Genomic DNA, 18,823 nt, shown 5'->3' on the forward strand with positions numbered 1-18,823 from the left:
ACTTTGTAGGCTACGTTTTACACCACATTTATCTGAAGTTACTTTGTGGAAAAAAAAAAAAGATTTACCAGCAGCTCTCTTTTACTTTGATACTCAGGTTAACTCAAATACTTTTCTACTGTAAATATAAGTAGAATTTTTAATGGAGACTTTAACCAGAGTAGTATTTCATTGGTGTATTTATACTTATGTTAGTAAAGGAACTGCGTACTTCTTCCACCACTGTAATTTTATCTTCTTTACAGTTCACACTGCCTGATCCGAAGTCTCTGGTTTGAGATAATGATGAATGATGACTCGGACAGATTTACAATTTAAGATAAGGTCTGAAAAAAAAAATGTATTTGTCAAAATCTATTTTACTAGCTACAAATATTGATGAATAATGAACACTTAATCAGACAGGGTGTCAAATCTGTTTTGGTTTAGCCATTTATTCCTACACATGACATCAGTGACAATTTACAAGAAATTCATTCAAACATTACTTAAAAACTCTGAGGTTGGACAGTGTTACTGAATACAAACTTTTCACACAAAAAAAAATACAAATTATTTATTTATAAAATATACAAATATTACTTATTAAAAAAAACTACTTTTGACAAAAAAAATGATCAATAATTCATCAGTCCTTTATCCTACACAATTTCTGCTGGCAGTTTTTGGAGCTGAAGAAGTCATCAGTACAGTTTGTTGTCTTGCAGGCTGCAGTGTGGTTGGGGTTCACACCTCGTCTTGATTCAGCAGCTGGTGGGAGTAGACCATGTCTTGGTAGTGGTATTGTTCTGCTAAAGCCATGATGGAGTCATGACACCTGAGTCGGCTCAGAACTTGGAGCACTTCAACCACCGCAGACCTAAACACAGGAACACAAGTCTGGATTAGACGGATGTTCTGTACCTACGGAGAACATAGAGACGACCCAGTCGGACTGTAATCTTCTGCTACAGCTGCCAACGTATGCCAGTGACATAGATGAGGCTGCTGGAATCATTCAGAGGAAAACTCAAGTATTTCCTCATTCATGGGGCACCATTACGCCCAGTGTTCGTACACATTTTTACCCATACATTTCATGATTTAGCAACACGTATTTAAATAAATAACCAATCGATTAATAAATTGATTCACCAAAATACGTTTTCCTCTGTCAGTCAATCTTAACAGAACAAAACACACTCGATTATGTAGGTTTTTGTGATTTAAATTTACACAACTTTTCCGGCTTTATTTATTTTTCAAACATTTAAAAGCCCGGAAATTCAAACTCCATGAGTTTCCCAGGTTTTCATGACTGTGAGCCCCCGGACCCCTCACAGAAACACACATATTGTTCCCATTACCTCGTGGTTGGATTTTCACCAGGCTGCTGCTTACAAATGGTGTGAACTTTCTGAACCAGGTGGTTAGTGAGAGACTGGAGCACAGGCACACGAGCAATCTCTTCTCCAAACCAACGGAGTGGAAGACAATCAGCAATCTGAGGAGAGAGAGAGAAAATAGAGCAGGGTAAGCATGCAAATGTAGGGAACACCAGCACCAAAATAGTTAGTGAGACCCTAAATTAAGACAAAAGAACACGGATGGCAAAAACATGTCAATCCAAATACCCTTCTGCATGCATGGAGATCATTATTGGGCAGTGTGTGACTGGACAGGGTGACCATCAGGTATCTGTTCAGCAGTTTGTCCAACATCAGTTCCTTCAGGACCGACTCAGGAAGCAGGAGATCCCATTTCCCCATGTTACCTAGTAGCTAACAGACCAAAAACAACCAAACAGCAGTTATTTTTTTTTAATATTCAGCTTTGTCCACATTGAAAGCTTGAGATACTCAAGTGTTTTAACAAAAAGTGTGAACTTTACTTTTATGGCGGTCCAGAACTGCTGGTCCCTAAAGCGACTCTGAGGAGACAGCCTGTCTTCTAGGAACCTTGAATAGACAACAACAAAAGATTGAAAAGACTGTAAAGGTTACTTTGACTGATTCCCATTCATGTATTAAATATAGGAGCCAAGAGAAGAAACTGACTTTTGGGGATAGAGGGGGATGAAGATCTCGTCATCAACACATCTCCTCAGTCGGCCAGCCACAACCTCAATGAGAGTCTGCATGGACGCAGATACACACAAGAACTAATGCACTTTGACTGAATTCCCTTAAATGATTTAACTAGTATCTCAATGTATCAGAGGCAACACAAGGAAGAAGATCAGTGTGGGGTTTTTTTTTTCTCCACATGAATATAGATCAAAGAAATGTCTATTAACGATCCTGCAGTGAAAATGATCCATATGAATCCTGCAGAGCAGCTGATCACATCACGTCAAACTGTGGATTCAGCTGAGAATCTCCAAAAAGAACCAAGCATGCAGCTGGGAGACAACAAGCCTGCAGTGCTGACAGAACCAGTGCAGCAGGTAAATGGTCTGCTCTGCCCTTCTGACACTGTTGACAGTCCTGGTGTATTTTAACTGTTACTTTAAACCAAAAAGCTTCGTTTTAAAACAATGTAGCATGATGTGGTTTCAACAGCCATAGAAGCAGGACATTTGCAATCGCAGCTGTACCTTGACTGGTTTGCTCTGGTCCCCTTCAAAGATGGAATAGTCCTCCCTCAGTCTGTGACAAACCTCAGCCAGATGGACTGACTCATGGAGGGACATGGGATCCCACACCAACTCCACAAAGGCTGATCGGAGAGACAAAGACATAGGTGGAGTGTGAGGGTGGGAAGGTTGGTGGATTCCAAGTTTGCCAAATAACTCGGAGGAACTCGACATTTGCTTGTTTCCTGTTGAGGAGAGTTCACTTGAGCAGGATGCAGAGAACCACTGGGGTGTCAGATGATGACTGTGAGCCTTTCCCATTTAGAAATCCTCACATGACCTGTATTCACGATCATGTTATTATTTTTAGCGCTGGCTGAAATTAAACTCTCTATTTTTATAATGAGTAAATTGAAATAAGAGACCTGGATTTTCAAAGGTACTCTTTTCTATTGAGCAGGTTAAAAAAAAAAAAAAAAAAAATCAGTTACTGAAATTAGATCTCGATGGTACTTGTTACTGTATAACTTCAAACAGCCTTTAACTGCTCTTTCACTTCAATCTGCATTTTAACATATTACACTGTATAATGTGGCTAATGTTTAGTTCATGGAAAAGAAAAATATGTGGACAAGTGGGTGTTACCAGTTATTTTGGGCAGGACAGTCCTTTCTATGACATTAGCTAGCATCTGTCTGTCTATGTAGTCCAACTCTTGGTGGCCGTGGCCGTGACAGAAGGTCTCCACTGCTGTGAACCACGGGAGGTTTTCAAAGTCAGAGCTCGCATCCTGAAACACACAAACCCACGGTAACACATCAAATATGACTGACCGCTTATTCCCACTATAATGGCGTGATGAGTCAGCTCGTGTGTGTGTGTGTGTCCATATGTTGAAGTACCCTGAGAGGGTTCCAGGTCAGGAGCTGATGCCTTATGATAGGGTTTAGCAACTTGGGCAGACACAGAGAGATATAGGCACTGTGGTAGGACTCGGAGTAGAATCTTCTCCATTCTTCAAAGCGAAACAAAATCTTTTTAACATCGCAGAACTCATCCTGAACGTCAGAAAATACAGCCTGGGACCTGAGCAGGATGTCAGCTAGAGGGACAGACAACACAGCACAGAGATCACGCATGAGTGTGTTTATATGTATGACTAATACCGGCATCTGGGACTGACGTGCAGCTAAGTAGCTATTGTGTTCTGGTATAGGCTAGTCAGTACATGTGGGATAATTCACTGTTAAAGTAGAAGTAGACAGTTTTGCCCAACGCTCATTCAAGGGAAGCCAGACATTCATTTTTCCTGCTTAGCACAAATTCATATCAGCTCAAACTGCCAACTGCCGGACACAGTCAACGTCACATCAGCAAGGGGCGTCATTCATCTTCCTGACCATTTTAATTACAATCTAACCAATACAGACCTTCCTCAAATTTCCATGACTTCTACAAAACTATCTGGACTTTCCAAAGCTTCTCCAGGCCTCCCATTTTTTTAATTTCATGGCATCTGCTGATTTTTTATGAAGATATAAACCCAGGAAGGTGATCACAAAACAGCAACTGGAAAAATGCAACAGCAGCAGATAACTAGGATCAGTCCCAATCTTTCAAACAATCACAGAACGCTCAGTCACATATTGTGATTCTATTCATTTCCACTGGAGGTTAATGACTTTTAATATCGTGTAAATTAAATCTATAATTACCAGGATGGTTAAAAACAAACAAACACAAGCTAATAAATCAATTAATACTAAAACATTTCAATATAAACTGGGAGGGTTGCATGTATCATATGAAACACCAGGGTCAACCAAACCTCCTAACTGAAGGTCAACGTTTCTATCGAGTCAAGAGAAAAAGTTTCTAAATCAATCCTAAGCTAGAACTCCTTGCTCGACTGCTGCTTGGCTTAGGCTGTTGTTGTGCTCACCTTTCTGCTTCTGCAGATCCTCTTGCTCCTCCACTGAGGGCCGTGTGTCTTCAGGTATGTCAAAATCATCCTCAGCTTTAACACCGGTGTTTGTCTCACTGCAACACACGGGTAAAGTGTCAGTGCAAGAGTACATATATTCCAGAGAGCCTTCAAATCCTTGTTTAGTAATAAACTAATGATCTGTCTGGCTTGGTACTGAACAGAGGACTTGCTGTGGGTGCCACTGAGCTCAGGTGGTGTCTCTGTGATGACGATGCTTCTATCTGCATCTGCTGATTTGTTCGTCTTCCAGCAGCATTACACAAATAAAGCACCAGGGAGAGCTTCTTAAAAAAAGGCAGGATGTGTGAGTATTTTAAACTGATGAGTAAAAAAAAAAAAGGTTGTTTTTTTTTGTGTGTGCACAGAATTTATATGTATTTAATATAATGTATGAAAATAAGTAAGAAAGCAATATATATCCCATTTTGATATTTTTATTTCAGACTCACCCTTCAGTTTCAGATGAGCTTCCTCTCTGACCATCTGTACCAGCTACAAATGAGACAAGAGACAGTAAATAGGATTGTCCCTTCTGGGAAACTGTTTCATATTCAACTGCTCAGAAGCCTTCATATTCACTCATGCATCCTTCCGTGACTTGAAATTACCACATCGGTGATTGTCAGTTGCCTAAAATAACAACAAAATGGACACAAATCAAAGTGAAGCATCTGGACTTCTTTTATCTTTCATTTAAAATGCTGAGAATATTTAAAAGTCTTTCGATGACCACTACTTTCACTTTTTTGGTTGAAACTTGAGGCTTATGGTTGTACACTGGCTCAACATGGAGCCAATGCAAGTCCCCCAGGCCGCTGTGAGCATTTATACTGGGGAGCTGGGGTGACTGTAGCACTCAGCAGTTTCCTTGTGTAATTCAAAACAACAGCAGCTAAAATCGGTAGGATCATTCTGGAGTTGCAGCTAAAAAATGCTGATCAAATGTTATAGTCATTGAAATAACTGCAAGATAAGTCCAGTCGCAGTGGTTGCAGCTGTATTTCTCTGGGACACTACAATATCCATTCAACATCGAACTTGAATTCCTAACTATGTTTAAACACACAGGAAATGTGTCCAGCCTGATCACAAGCGCGCACACAGACACACAACAGTCACTCACAGCTGTGCTGCTGCAGGTCATCAGCGTGCTCCATGATCTTCTGTTGTCTCTCAGCCAACAGCGCCTCCATCTGGCCTGACAGCAGAGTGTGAAGCTCCAGTTCCAACGAGTTGATCTCGACAACCTGCGGTCAACAAACACGTCATTTCTTGACAAATTTGCTTCTAGTACAAAAGGAGAGACCAACAGAGCTGTTCATTTCTTACCTTCTCCCGCAGACACTCCACCAAGTTGTGGGTATAGAGGGTCATGGACCTGTAAAACTTCAGCTGGCTCTCTGGAGAATTTTCCTCCAGAGTTTCTGCAGAGGTTTTTGCACTCTCAACATCAAACTCCATTTTACTGAGCTCAGCCTGCCGTGCTCTATAGACCTCCTTCAGAGAGTCCAGTCTAGACAGAAGGACAAACACGTGCGGATTTGAAAGTTTGAAATGATACATTTAATGGTGTAGTAATTGATTAGGGAATGGTTTGTTGTGATATTGAGACATGACATCAACATGTCAGAATCAGAAATCCTTTATTAATCCCTTGCGGGAACTTGTTGGACTGCAGTGCTCCATTTCACAGTGAGGATAAATAAGGCGGACGTAACCTATCAAAGGTATATACAGTATGTATGAGCTAAATAGAAATGAAACACAATCTTAAAAATAGTAATACAAACAATATTCAATAAAGAAAAAAATAGAAAATCAAGAAGATAAGGAGGTATGTTTTTGTACATATTTACATTTTTACACTAGTGAATAAGATATTAGTTTTTATTGCACGATTTTTACAGAAAAAAACAACTCCATAAGATGGGCTGCATCTTAGAGGGAGGAGTTCATCATTCATATATCAAATCAATGACCTGGTGTAAAATTAGGATAAGCACACCTACTTTCCAGAGATTCTCCTCTTGACCATTGAGACAGTGATAGAAGGAAGCGTCTCAGGGATCTTCTTGATCTCTTTGGATTTCTTCTTCTTTTGGCTACGCTGTCTCTCGTGTTTGCTGTTGGTGCTGGTGGTGCTGCTGGACTCACTGCCAGACGGGCTCTGAGGGCAAGAAGATGATGGAGGGGGTTAAAGGATGTCGGAGGACGAAAATTAGATGCTAGTACACCACAGTTCCGTAAGAGAGATGCATTACTGGATGGGTCAAGAAAGGAAAACTAGAGCAAGTTGGTCATCAAAAAAGATAGCAAGACTTTCATACCTGTTCTCCTGGTTGTCTCTTGAATCCCTTTCCAATTTGTGTCTCCTCCCAAAGTTCCTGCTCCTCATCTTCAGTCCCTGACAAACTATTGCTGTCACTTCCTCCTGATACACAAACAAATGAGTTCTAGTTATGTTCCCACCGTGTGGTGCAAAACATAGAACAGCACTTGATACAGTCGTTCTGTAATATAAATAACAGGCCATTTTAGTTGAATTCTGTACTAGTCCATTGCTCCAAGAAAAACAGGTCAACAAACTCCATGTTTATCTGAATAACACCAGTGGACCATTATCAGGAAACACGCTGCATACTGACTTTACAATGGCGTTTCCCTCGTATGCACACATTCTTTTCCCCCTCCCCAAACATTTCTCTCAAGCACTCTCTGTCCCCTCTCTCCTCACCTTCTACTTCAGTCACACTTCCTGTACTTGCATCTCAACCCCCCCCCCCCCCCCACACACACACACACACACCCCATCTCCCCTTCCTCTCATACCAAGTCTCTCAGCAATCCTCTCCTTGATGCTTTTCAATCGAGGGGCAAACTCAATTCTTCTTTCGTGGTTGTCGAGCTCGTCATCATCATCATCATCAACTGGGTCTTCGTCCCCCCGAGTGTAGTGATCTGGCGTGCTCCCAGCAGAGCTCTGACCGTCTTTGCCCAGCGGGATGTACTCTTTCTGGGCTCGAGTGTTGCGTCGCTGCCTCCTGGCTGCCTCAATCGCCTTAGCATTCGGGATGATTACTGAATAGAAGAACATAAATGACAAACAAATAGACTGTCAATGAAAATGACAATGCTAATATCTATACAAAATAATAATAATGATAATAAAAACTCCATAGAATGTTCACATCAGACCACTGTACTTCCCAGGGGCAGTAATAGTATATATTAGCATATTCAAATATCTATTGCAGCACAAACACAATGTAAAGTAGCTGAGATGAAGCATTGTTAAGGAGCTTCATTGCTCTCCAGCAATCTGCCCCTGCATTTCAGCCAGGAAAAACACAGCATGTGGAGGCGGGGCCTAACTTTCTTACTGTGTCTCACCCATCATATCACATACTTGGCTTATTAAGAGAGGATTTAGAGCTATAGCTTGATGTAGGGGATGCGGCAGCATCTTCGTCTTCATCATCGTCGTCGTCGTCAATATTATCACTGAGGGGAAGACTCTGGGGTGATGAAGCCTGGCTGCCATAATCCTGCCCCGGAGAATCAGATGGTGGGACACCTGCACCTGCTGGTTCTGGAAAGGAGTACAGCCAGGGATAAGACAAGTCAATATGAGCATTATCCACAGAAAATGTAACCACTGACAATGCAATAAATCACACTGTAACCACTGATAACGCAATAAATTAAACGGATCAATTAAAGAAACTGAGTGATTGTACCTCAACCCAAGTTTAATCATTTTACCAAATTTCATAAAAATCCATCAACATTTCTAGGGTATCCTCCTAACAATCACACAAACCAGCGCTGGTGATCACATCCCTCCTTGGCAGAGGTAATAAAGAGAATATGTGATGTGATGTGATGCTCACTAAATGACTCAAAACCAACTGTAGTGTCATAATGTCCACGTGTCTATGTGCACCCACCAGTGCTTTGGGTGGTCCTGGCAGGTGGAGCCTCCTTCCGCCGAGCTTGAAACAGCACAGCTTTCTCAGATGACTTCTTCAACTTAAACTCTGGCTCCAAGGCTGAATCGGTAAAAAAAAAAGTCAAAACAGTCAGAGTTGGGAGATAAAATTCAGCCCTATCTAGTTCATATATGGTTCAAAGAATTTCCCAGCATTGGGTTAAACTATGTTGAACATGATCTCATAAAAAAGTAATCGACATTTAATCACACATTGGATTTAGAGATTCAGAACTGACTACTTGTGTGACGCCGAACCACTGAATGTTTTAAGAGACTGAAATCCCAGGAGGAGGAGTAGCAGTGGAGAGGAACTGGGTCTGATAAGTGTGGTCTGGATGACTAGGATTCCCTCACCTGGACAGGAGAGAGCCCTTCTAGCTGGGTCATGACATTAGCCAGAGAAGGACAGCCAGGATGGTGGTGTAATTCAAATTTGAACAATAATATTTGGGGTTCCTGAAATCAGTTGACGTCATGAAGTGACCAAGGGACTTCTGTGACCCCTGAAGGCTCTGGCTCGGCAGCTGACAACCTATGAATTGTCCCTCATACTCGACACAGATTTTTTAATTTATTTCAAAAAGAAAACAAAAAGTTTATATGAAACAGACTTAAACACAAATAAATTGTGGTTGGCAAATGTTTCTAGGCTAGCCACTTTATCACCAGCTGTCGTCACGTTAACGTTTAAGGCTGCCTTAAAGGTCTGAGGTTAACGTGTCGATGTTGATTTTAAACAGCCACGTTTTAAGTCGTCTACCTTCTTTGTCGTCAGAGAAACTGAGGACTGTGCTTGTTTTCTTCTTAATGCCTTCCTTGTCTTTCCCCGTCTCTTCTGTATCTGCTGTTGCTTCAAACTTCTCGCCGTCCTCTCCTTCACGACCATCCGGCTCTAATGGAGTAACTTCCCGCTTTGAGGTGCAAGTGATCCCGCGGCCGTGGGCCACTTTGGACGGCTTATTTACCACAACTCCTGCCTTCTCATCCTTCTCTCCATCTCTGTTGTCCTTTTGTTTGTCCTCCTCGTCACTGGACTCTTCTTTTCTCTGTCGAAAGTTCCTGCGGGGCTTTTTGTTGAACATTTCTACGCACAGAAAAACACCGAGGTATGACTTGTCGTAAAGTGTTTACCAGCGTCGCAAAATAGAGCGTAAATCGACCTTTTTCTTATTCTTCTTCCCTGATCTTAATACCGGATTGAACCGACGTAGACGGGAGCATACCGCCACCTTTTGTGTCGGACAGAAACATCAGGTTCAGATTTTATGGCACAAAACAACAAACAAAGGTATAAAACACCTATTCTTCTGTATCTCATGATCGAAATCTGTAGCTTTATGAAACATTTTAACCTTGTAACGTTCCTTAATTTTCCACTCCGTAAAATAGATTGCAGTGCATGGTGGGTTATGTAGTGTGTATGCATAACTGAAATTACAGAAATGTAGCAACTTATCTACTTATAAAAATGTTGTATGGAATGAAACATTGGCAGTAAACTGCAACGTCAGTCCCGTTTCAGCTAGTTTGTTAGCGTGATAGCATGTTAGTTTGTAAACCAGGTCGTCCTCATCAACACCTCTTATCAAATAATCTCCATACTAACCACAATTAAAGGAAAAGTCTTATAAAGTATGGCTGCTAATAAATTAAACTTATAAATGGGAAAATTATTATTCTGATTTCATATCAATGTATGATCGAACCAAAGTTAATATGAGGCTGTTTGTACATTTTAAAAAGACTGTAGCTTCGGCTGCTCTCCTTCTAGAGTCCTCCCATTAATTGTTCTCCTTCTCCATCTGTTCCACTTGTATTCCTCCCCGGCCGTCTCTCTCCTCCCACTCAGGCCGGCCAGAAGCTAACAGCGCCGCTCGGCCGCTGATCACTCGTTGTCAGCCATGTTGTTGGTGTGACACACCGAGCTGTCAGCAACAGGTTCTTCAAGTAGCTCCGCCGCTAAACTTCAACATATCTGGAGCAGTTTCTGGTCTCGTCTGACACTAAACCTCTTCAGTTTGTTTGGAGAACCATCCAGAAGAGGTGGATGACAACTTCGGCCCCCTCTGCAGCTCGGAAGTTGGGCTTTTTATGTTTTTTTTTGGGCCGCGGTGAGAGAGGTACGCAACAAAACTGCTTATCTAAGCACGAGTGTAAAGTTTGATATGGTTGTAGTTGTTAGTAAAACAGATCCAATCAGATTAAAGAAGTGATTTCATGTGTTTAAATACGTTTAATTCAAAATTACGCGACAACATCAACAAAGGCGGTCATGCAGGAGTCTTCAAAAACTATCAGGGATGGAAGTTAAGTCAGTTATGATTCCAGAAAACTGGGGCTGCTGGATGTTATGAAAAGTGTTGAGCCAGTATAGGTGGGAGGTTTGGGGAAGCAGATTTGCTGGAAAAGTCTCCTAAATTCCTCTCGATTCAAACTAGTCGAGCAGGTTGCAGGCATGTCTCTGGCAGGCAGGTGACAAGTGATCAGGGAATGTTACTCCGGCAGCTTGTCTTTCAAACACTCACCAGAGACACAAATGAGCTTTTCTCTTCTTTTGAACATCTGAGGTCCTCATTCTAGCACCGCTGCTCTTACATTCATTTTGACATATCCATCCAGGCTCTGTCGTTGTCCCGTAGTGGGACCTTTTGATCTGGCTGATATCCAGTAGGAACAGTCAGATCCTTGTGAGAATAAGCGTCACTGGAGGTTAAAACGAACCCAGAACAGTTCTGTGGGGTGAATTTCATAGTTACTGACAATTTATTCTGCACCTGAGATCAGATGAGTTGAATTAAATGACAAGGGATGCTGGGGAACATCCCACCATCCTTGCATATCCTTAAAAATCCTCCCAATGCTGATCATTTTTCATATCATTACTGTACAGCTTTAGGTATATTTGCACTTTATTAACATTATTTTTAGAAGTATCTGTACGTGTTTGTCCTGGCTTTAGTTAACGGATGATGCTCTTTTTTTTTTTTGGTCACTTTTTTTGGATCAAAGTTTATGTTCTTGCATGGCTCTCCAGAAGAAGAGACTACCGTGAAATATCACGATGCAGTTCTCAGTCGCTATCGTTCATCCCAAATGTTGATTCCTATGCAAATTTCAGGGCAAAGCAGTTGTTACTTGATAAGACAGTAGAAGCTCAGTGCCTCCATCTTTCAGTATTCTGGCTATCAGGAAATAATATGTGAGCATTTGTACTGAAAACAATGAAGTATGAGAAATGACAAGACTGATTTTTTTTTTTTTTTTTTTTTTTAAGCAGAGTGTGAAGTGGAGAAATTCAGTGTGAGGAGGCTGATGTAATGTGCTGAAAAGCCCCTGTAGGGGATGGTGCGTGTACTACAGTACATCATGTAGTAAAGCCTCAGTAGCGCACATGCTCTTGTATTCTGGTTTGTCCAGACGTAATCATCCTCTCCTCACAAATTCTTCCTTTCTTATCGTAGCTGCAGCTCCAGTAGTTGTCAACAAATGTTTTGTTTTGGGAACTGAAGCTACAAGGAGGTTCTCATGTGCTGCGTCAAACCCAGCAGGTTGGCAGGATAATATTTCAGACTGTGTGCCTGATTCAGAAAAAAATTTCAGTAAATTTAAACTGTTGTCGTCATTAATAATTTGCTCAACTTGTGTTATATTAATAGAGGAGAAAAGTTTATTTTGACTTAGGTATGCTATTACTTGCCATCCACAACCACAAATTATGCTAAGCTAACTAGCATCCTGTCAGTTTCTGTGGGTCTCAGGTCCCTACTGCATGCACAGGTGAGAGCAGGGTATGATCTTCCTTTCTGGCCGTGGGGAGGATGGACAATAAACATATTTCCAAAATGTTAATGTGCTTGTTTAAAGACATTTGCATGCTTTACCACTGGTACATTTGAAGACATGCACATAACTTAGCACGCTGACTGAGAGCTTGACTCTTGCTACGACGTTGCAACAATGTAACCTTAACAGACTTGTTGGTTTTGGGTGGGAATCGCCAGAGGCCCTGTGATACAATGCTATCTTGATATTCATGTCACATTATGATTTGCAATTACAAGTTAAGCATCGCAGTAATGAATATAGTGTAATATACCGAGTACTGCCAAAAATACATTTTTTTTCTTTCTTTTTTTAAACTCTTATTCAAGTGAAAATGATATCCCTGGAATCAAACATGGCACAACTTCTTATTACAGCAGCTTCATACCAGTACTGGTGGTTGTCACAAACAGACGGACCAATCAGCACAGTCCCAAACCTGTTAATTAAGACCCTACGCCAGTGAGAGTTGTAGGTCATCATGTTCGTACATTATCATGTACATGCATCCGTCTGTCTGTCTAAACATATGTATGTCCTGTTTGCGATCATCTCTTGAACCCCTGGGGGGAATTTCCTACAAACACGGTCATGCAAAATATTGCAGTTCCACGTGGTATCGATTTTTCTCCCTCCACCCCTACTTTTAACCTAGCTGTAGTGTTTACTAGTCTTCTCAAGGCGAGACCCTCAGAGCCTGCCAGCACACATCTGACCAAAGATAATGTTGTTGAAACAGATCCAGTATAAACCCAGTACAGCATTAAAGAACCAGATTGAAATCTATTTAATATTATAAAAACATTTTATCAGTGTGTCCTCCAGCCCAGTCGTATCCTGATCTGTGGACAGATTAGGGCAGGGCAAATTCAGCTTCAGCAGGGAGAGGCATGCCTTGCCTCTTAAGAAAACATCATGACAGTGCAAGCAGTGTTAATCAAAGCCAATCTGAAACACTTGCAATGCTTTCTGAATGAGTGGAACAGTTACTTTTGATGGTGGAGGTGGATTTGCTGTGCTAGGATATCAGTAGGGAAGCCAGCTGCACAGATTCACAGACCGTTTCTGAAACAGCCTGAATGGCTAAAAAGATGAAGAGTAGCTCTATGGCATTTATGCGTGCAGCCATCAGGTCCTGTGTACTCAGGGACAACTAAATAGAAGAGGCTCATCTTTGATGTTTAAGTCAAAAGTCCTTTAGCTCGAATGATCCTGAGTCAGAAATGAACTAATTGAGGAAAAGGGGAAACGGAGAGAAACAAAGAAGGAAAGCGAAAGTCATGGGCTGGAAATAATGTGGATGGAGTTGATGTCATTGGGGTGAGGTCAGTGAGCGAGGCGCTAGAAAGTCCGTTGTTTCCTAGAACAACAGTAGCTGGCCAAGCAGGGCTTGTTTCGGAACGAAGACAGCTCAGGGTCAGACCACCGGTGAGGCCGGTAGATCTGAGACACAGAGACAGACAATCTGAAAGACAGTCAGGGAATGAGGAAGTAGATGGTTTGAGAGAGGAGGAAAGCTTCATTTTAATGTATTGTTGGTTCTTTTTCCCAGATGCAGTTGTTTTGTTTTTTACAAGGTGCGTTAATGAAGAGTGGACGTGCAGCGATGCAATGAGAGAAGGACACAGAGATATTCAGTACAGGGTTCATAGCAGCTAACAATGTCAACGACAGCCAGCCTATTTATCCAACAGTGTTCAATGTTGTGTGTATACTGACTGAGAGTTTCAACGTGACCTTTCAACAGTGGCTGAAGCCCAAACGAAGCACTGGAGGTCTGGCCAACAAAGCCACGAATAAAAAGGCGGACCACCCTCTGAGGAAATGTAGCGTGCCGCTTCACTTGAGCCTTAGGATTGTCGTGGATGATCTTCATCCTCAGAAGAATGTTGTTAATATTCAGTCAAAAGAAAATATGCAGGTTGATAACCTTCAATATGTTTAAATGCATTTAAAGGCAACTGTGGATCCCAGTTAACAGAAACTGGGATAATAGTAAGCCTGGCAAAAAAATATTGAAGATATTGTGAAAAAGTTGCACAGAACCGTTCCTCGCCAACTGGTCAGTGGTCTGCTACCACTTGCACCTGTCTACTTGGATAGTAAAACTATGTTGGGGTTTGCTGTAAAGTAACTCCAAAAGAATGTTTCAAACTTTTGCAGTTGTCACTTGTGTCAGTTGGTTTGCATTTTATCTGCGAGCAGGATTACACAAAAATTACCGGGCTTATTTTCACCGAACATGACCAGCGCACCAAAATGGTTTTACACAACCTTCAGTCTGCATGAGCTAGAGCGAAATCACATTTTTCCTTAGGACACAATACTATGTTGATTTTTTTTTTTTTTTTGAACACTGATAAAATATTTCCTGGATCATAAAGTCTGCGACTATAATCTCTAAATTGTGGGGCCTGTGATTGATATGACACTGTTTAAGCCAATTATTTTCAGCTCCCAAAAAGATGAACTAAAATTTGGTTGTACAGTTCCTGACCTCTGAAAAACAATGAAATCATGGGCAAAAAGTGAAATAAGAAAATGTATGTGTTTTGTTTTTTTTATATAAAAGAATGTAAGTTTGTTGACTGGAGAGCTATACAAACAGTACGTACCACCAACCAAATTACTGACAGGCAATATGGATGTAGAACTATATTTTATAGTAGGAAAATATAGTGCTTTTTTTTTACTTGCCCTGTCCTAGAATAACCAAATTCTTCTTGCACAGGGACATAAATAGAGCTGTGAGGAATTCAAGGTCTTGCTCATGAGTACATCATCAGGGTGTTACAGTGGCTTGAATATACACATGAAGAGCTTCCAGTTGCCAGTATCAACACGTCTGTTTCCATGCAATACAGCATGTTCTTTTGTGCGGAACATGCATGTGTCCGATTACGCATGTGCCTCCCTCTCCTGACTGTGTCATGATTAAATCAGTTCTTTCTAAGAAAATAATTTAATTTCCAGAAAACTGAAAGTCTGCAACAAACATGCTGCCACATGTAGTGTAGGAGGGTGACTGAAACACCATCCAAACAGTGCTTTGGTTAGCTTGTTAGCGCTGGAATTCTGTTATGGAACAATGCAAACTCAATCAATAGTTTTCTGGGTTTGTGGGTCCATGTGATCCAACCCTCATTCTGCTGCAGCTTACATATTGCAGTACAAATACTGAGCCTGCTGTATTCATTTAGTAGCTAAATGCTTCCTATTAGAGACGGTGTGTGTGTGTGTGTGTGTGTGTGTGTATACAGAGTATGTGGAGGGCATTTCAGACAGGATTTGTTTGAAGTTTGCAAAGCAGGCTAGACACTGACCACTGACTTTTGTCACTTCCAGCTAACAAGTCATTGGTTGAGTCAGTGGCTCGGTCAGTGTCAGGCTTCCCTCTCACCCTGGCAACAGCAAACCTCAAAGCTGTCAGCATATCAGTCCACTGCTGTATCTCACTTATTCAAATTAATTCCATTAGTGAATCAGATTTGAGCCTGATGACTGTTTGGCTAACCTTTCCTTTGATGTGTTGCCTCATGATGTTTGTTAACTTGTATGATGAATGTGCAGCTATACTAACACTGTGCTATTAGTGGAACACCCAGCCCAGCCGTTACTGCAGGGGGGCTCTAAGTGAAGCCCACGGCCAAAACATGTATGACAGAATGTATCCATCAGTCAGCCAAAACATGAAAAGCATTAACACTTTTTTTCATAGTGTGCCTTTTGTCTGTATACCTCTGTCTCTGTCTCTCTAGTTCTCAAACTCATCCTGATCAATTTATGAAAAAATAATTGAGGTCTCCTGCACTTAATTTGGTCCAATAAAAACATTTACTAAAATGTTGTATGTCTGTAAAAATGTCTGTATGTGTACTGTGTGTATTTGGAAGTTTTAAATATCAGTATTTGCCTGTGACATCCCCTTAAAATGCTACACTGGCCGGGTAATAAGGTGAGTGCAACACAAACCACTGTCTGGTCAAACCTTGCTACTACTATCCTCGCTACTTTGTTACATAATCGATCCATCCATGTGCTAAACTGTTCAACTTGACTCGGGCGTCTGCATTTTGCTGGGGATGCATGTATTGTTGATTTACCTTTTAGTTAAAAGCGAGTGCATTTACACCAATAGTTAATAAAGACCAAGAGGAAGAATGAGGCAGGACTTGACCCAGGAGGAGTAAATGAGATGGGGGGGGGGGGGGGGGACGACAGATGGCAGCCAGTAGATTAGCTGCTGCTTGCTTTTCTCTGTCCTTGAGAGCATTGATCTGAACGCATTCACTGCAACCACATGCTTTCACTCTTGCTCTGTTTACGAAGCTCTCTTCTATTTCTGTAACTTGCTCCTTCACAATGCTGTTACCTTCAAGTCATCTCACAGTTAACTTTCTAAAAATCAGTGCAATTGTTCTACAGCCCCTTTCTCTTTGACGCAAAGTCATGTTTCCTGGGACACCAAATCTGTGTTCTTGCCAAAGCCCATGATCACTTCCTGATGGTGGATGAGGAAATGCGTTTTGTGTCGGGTTCCTGGTCAGGAAGTGTTGAGCCGAAACTTTGGAATTTCTCTCCTCCTCTTCCTCCTCTGACTTCATCATGTGAGTCTCACTGGGTGATGGTAGAGAGATAATCAGACAGGAGGCAGGTGTTCAGTGTGAACGTGGTCTTCTATTTGCGGGTGTTTCCGGCGTGTTTGCCCCCCAAAATGCTTTAGATTTGACGGTAAGAAGAAACTCAATGTCACACATGTATTTATATCCGCTGTTGGCATGTCTTTCTGTTTTCCTCTCTCATACTGCGACCCTCTGAAACACACTGTTCATCCCGCGGCAAGAAAGTGTTTTTAAATCCAAATAAGCCTGTTTTGTGGTGGCTGTGTTTCAGCTGGCGGAACAGAGCTGTGGGACAGATGAGACCTCAAAATATGCTTGTTAACCCAGCTTGATACAAGTTACTGGGCTTTTGACAACTAGGGATCTCCTTTAAGGTACATTTAACATGCAGACTTGCAGTCAAGTACCAAATATGAGCCTAACCTGTCCATAGTTACACAAAATGTCTGGTTTTGACATCATCGACAAAAATTAAGAAAACACCAATCGTTCAGGGAAAAAAAATGATTGTGTATCCTCCCCAGAGCCAGGCATATACATAGATACGCTGCTCTGTGCTTGCAGTAGGGAGGGGACACCCCCCCAAAATGGCTAAATGCTAGTTAGCGTAAGGCAATGAATGGTATGAACGGCAGGTTAGCATATCTGTGTCTTGACAACTCACTTCCAAAATCATAGTTCCTCCTCTGCATATCCTGGTTTAAATAAATGCTTTGGGTTCTGATCATTAACAGAGTCTGAAAGTACAGTGTTTCATAAATGTTTATGATTTCAAGATGAATGTTACGTATACTGTAACTCTCGTTCTATTAAGGCAGACAAAGACTGATTTCAGGAAGGAACACAAGGAATGGTAGTGGTTTCCTAAGTGTTCCCAACCCCTACCATTCCTTGTGCTAAGCTAACTATAGCAGTCAGCCTTTATGTGGGTCTCCGCTTCCTTTAACACACACACATCCTTACACAAGAGAAGGCTAACTATCTTCTCATCTGGCTTTGGGGAGAATGACGAAGAAGTGCATTTCCCAGAAAGTTGATGTGCTCTTTTAAGTCAGAAATCGTCTCTGTCTAACACACTACGGCTGCTTAATCATGGCAGAAGTCTTAGTCATGTTTATTTTGGTCTTACTCCTCGACTCTGGAAACATCATAGATACTTTCTGTTGTTGTTCCTCATCAGACTTTTTGAAACCAAAGGTTTTCAAGACAGCTGAATTGCTTTTATCTGTCTTTTTTTGTCAAAGGCTGTGTTTCCATCATCTTGGCTTGATTTGAGCCATACATACCACATCCTGGCAGAGTGAGCTTGGGCCAAAAGAACATGAATGGATGACGCATTTGTAACGTTAGACAAAATGAGAGAAACATTATAAAACGGTATGCGGCACAGTAAATCTCAGAGAAATCTCATTCCGCGACGGGAATAAATTGATTACAGTTGAACAGAAAATGGAAAAACTTGAGACACTTCCCAGTTCCCACAATCGCACCTGAAACTTCAACCTGTGTCCTTTCAGACAATTTTGGCATAAATCCTCCTGCATAAAATACATTTAAGCAGTAACAGTAACTTTTTCTGTACTTGGCACGTACATGACTTAACATGAAAGGGTTCAAAGCACAAACTTGCAGAAAGTTTGCAATCCCAAAATTGTCCTATGTATGAATTTGAACACCTGACATAGAACAAAATGTTGGCTTTATTTGAGGCGGCCCATAGATGTTAGGGATTGGGGATGTGGGAGTAGCGAAGCCACAACAGATGGCCACTTCTCCACAGTGCAATATTTAAAATGCTATTTTCACAACAGCCATTTTTACAACACACAAGGCACTGTACTTTTCTC

The 18,823-nt window shown here is 41.4% G+C and overlaps 2 protein-coding genes across 4 annotated transcripts in view; one reads left to right on the top strand and one right to left on the bottom strand.

Annotated features, from left to right (window-relative positions):
• Positions 1–405: 405 nt before the first annotated feature.
• Positions 406–9,706, bottom strand: gcfc2 (GC-rich sequence DNA-binding factor 2). The gene is made up of 18 exons (XM_086186175.1): positions 9,293–9,706; positions 8,489–8,590; positions 7,948–8,130; positions 7,371–7,619; positions 6,869–6,972; positions 6,551–6,708; positions 5,871–6,054; positions 5,665–5,788; positions 4,991–5,033; positions 4,497–4,594; positions 3,457–3,656; positions 3,200–3,344; positions 2,576–2,697; positions 2,037–2,113; positions 1,871–1,937; positions 1,614–1,760; positions 1,347–1,483; positions 406–859 (listed from the first exon to the last, which is right to left on the bottom strand). Exons 1-18 carry the CDS (start codon positions 9,612–9,614, stop codon positions 727–729), a joined length of 2,595 nt encoding a protein of 864 aa, XP_086042301.1. The 5' UTR covers positions 9,615–9,706; the 3' UTR covers positions 406–726.
• The window catches only part of itsn2b (intersectin 2b), a 35,207-nt gene continuing 25,686 nt past the window's right edge, over positions 9,303–18,823 (top strand). Inside the window, exons 1-3 of one of the 3 annotated variants that reach the window (XM_086186164.1) lie at positions 9,303–9,638; positions 9,744–9,820; positions 10,382–10,652. The gene's annotated coding sequence lies outside the window, so the exon portion shown is untranslated. The remainder of the gene's footprint in view (positions 9,639–9,743; positions 9,821–10,381; positions 10,653–18,823) is intronic. The other 2 variants (XM_086186155.1, XM_086186146.1) reach the window with 2 other exon arrangements.

This window comes from Aulostomus chinensis, chromosome 2, assembly GCF_037954235.1.
Source record: "Aulostomus chinensis isolate RoL2024-O1b breed Wild chromosome 2, RoL_Achi_v1.0, whole genome shotgun sequence".
Taxonomy (NCBI): domain Eukaryota; kingdom Metazoa; phylum Chordata; class Actinopteri; order Syngnathiformes; family Aulostomidae; genus Aulostomus; species Aulostomus chinensis.

Excerpts from the sequence above, each read along its gene's own strand:
- gcfc2 (XM_086186175.1), bottom strand. The coding sequence starts at position 9,614 with ATGTTCAACAAAAAGCCCCGCAGGAACTTTCGACAGAGAAAAGAAGAG. Across the intron at positions 2,698-3,199 it reads TGTCCTGCCCAAAATAACTG|CCTTTGTGGAGTTGGTGTGG; the intron begins GTAACACCCACT and ends CTCTCCGATCAG. Across the intron at positions 1,484-1,613 it reads ATCTCCATGCATGCAGAAGG|ATTGCTGATTGTCTTCCACT; the intron begins GTATTTGGATTG and ends CTCTCTCCTCAG.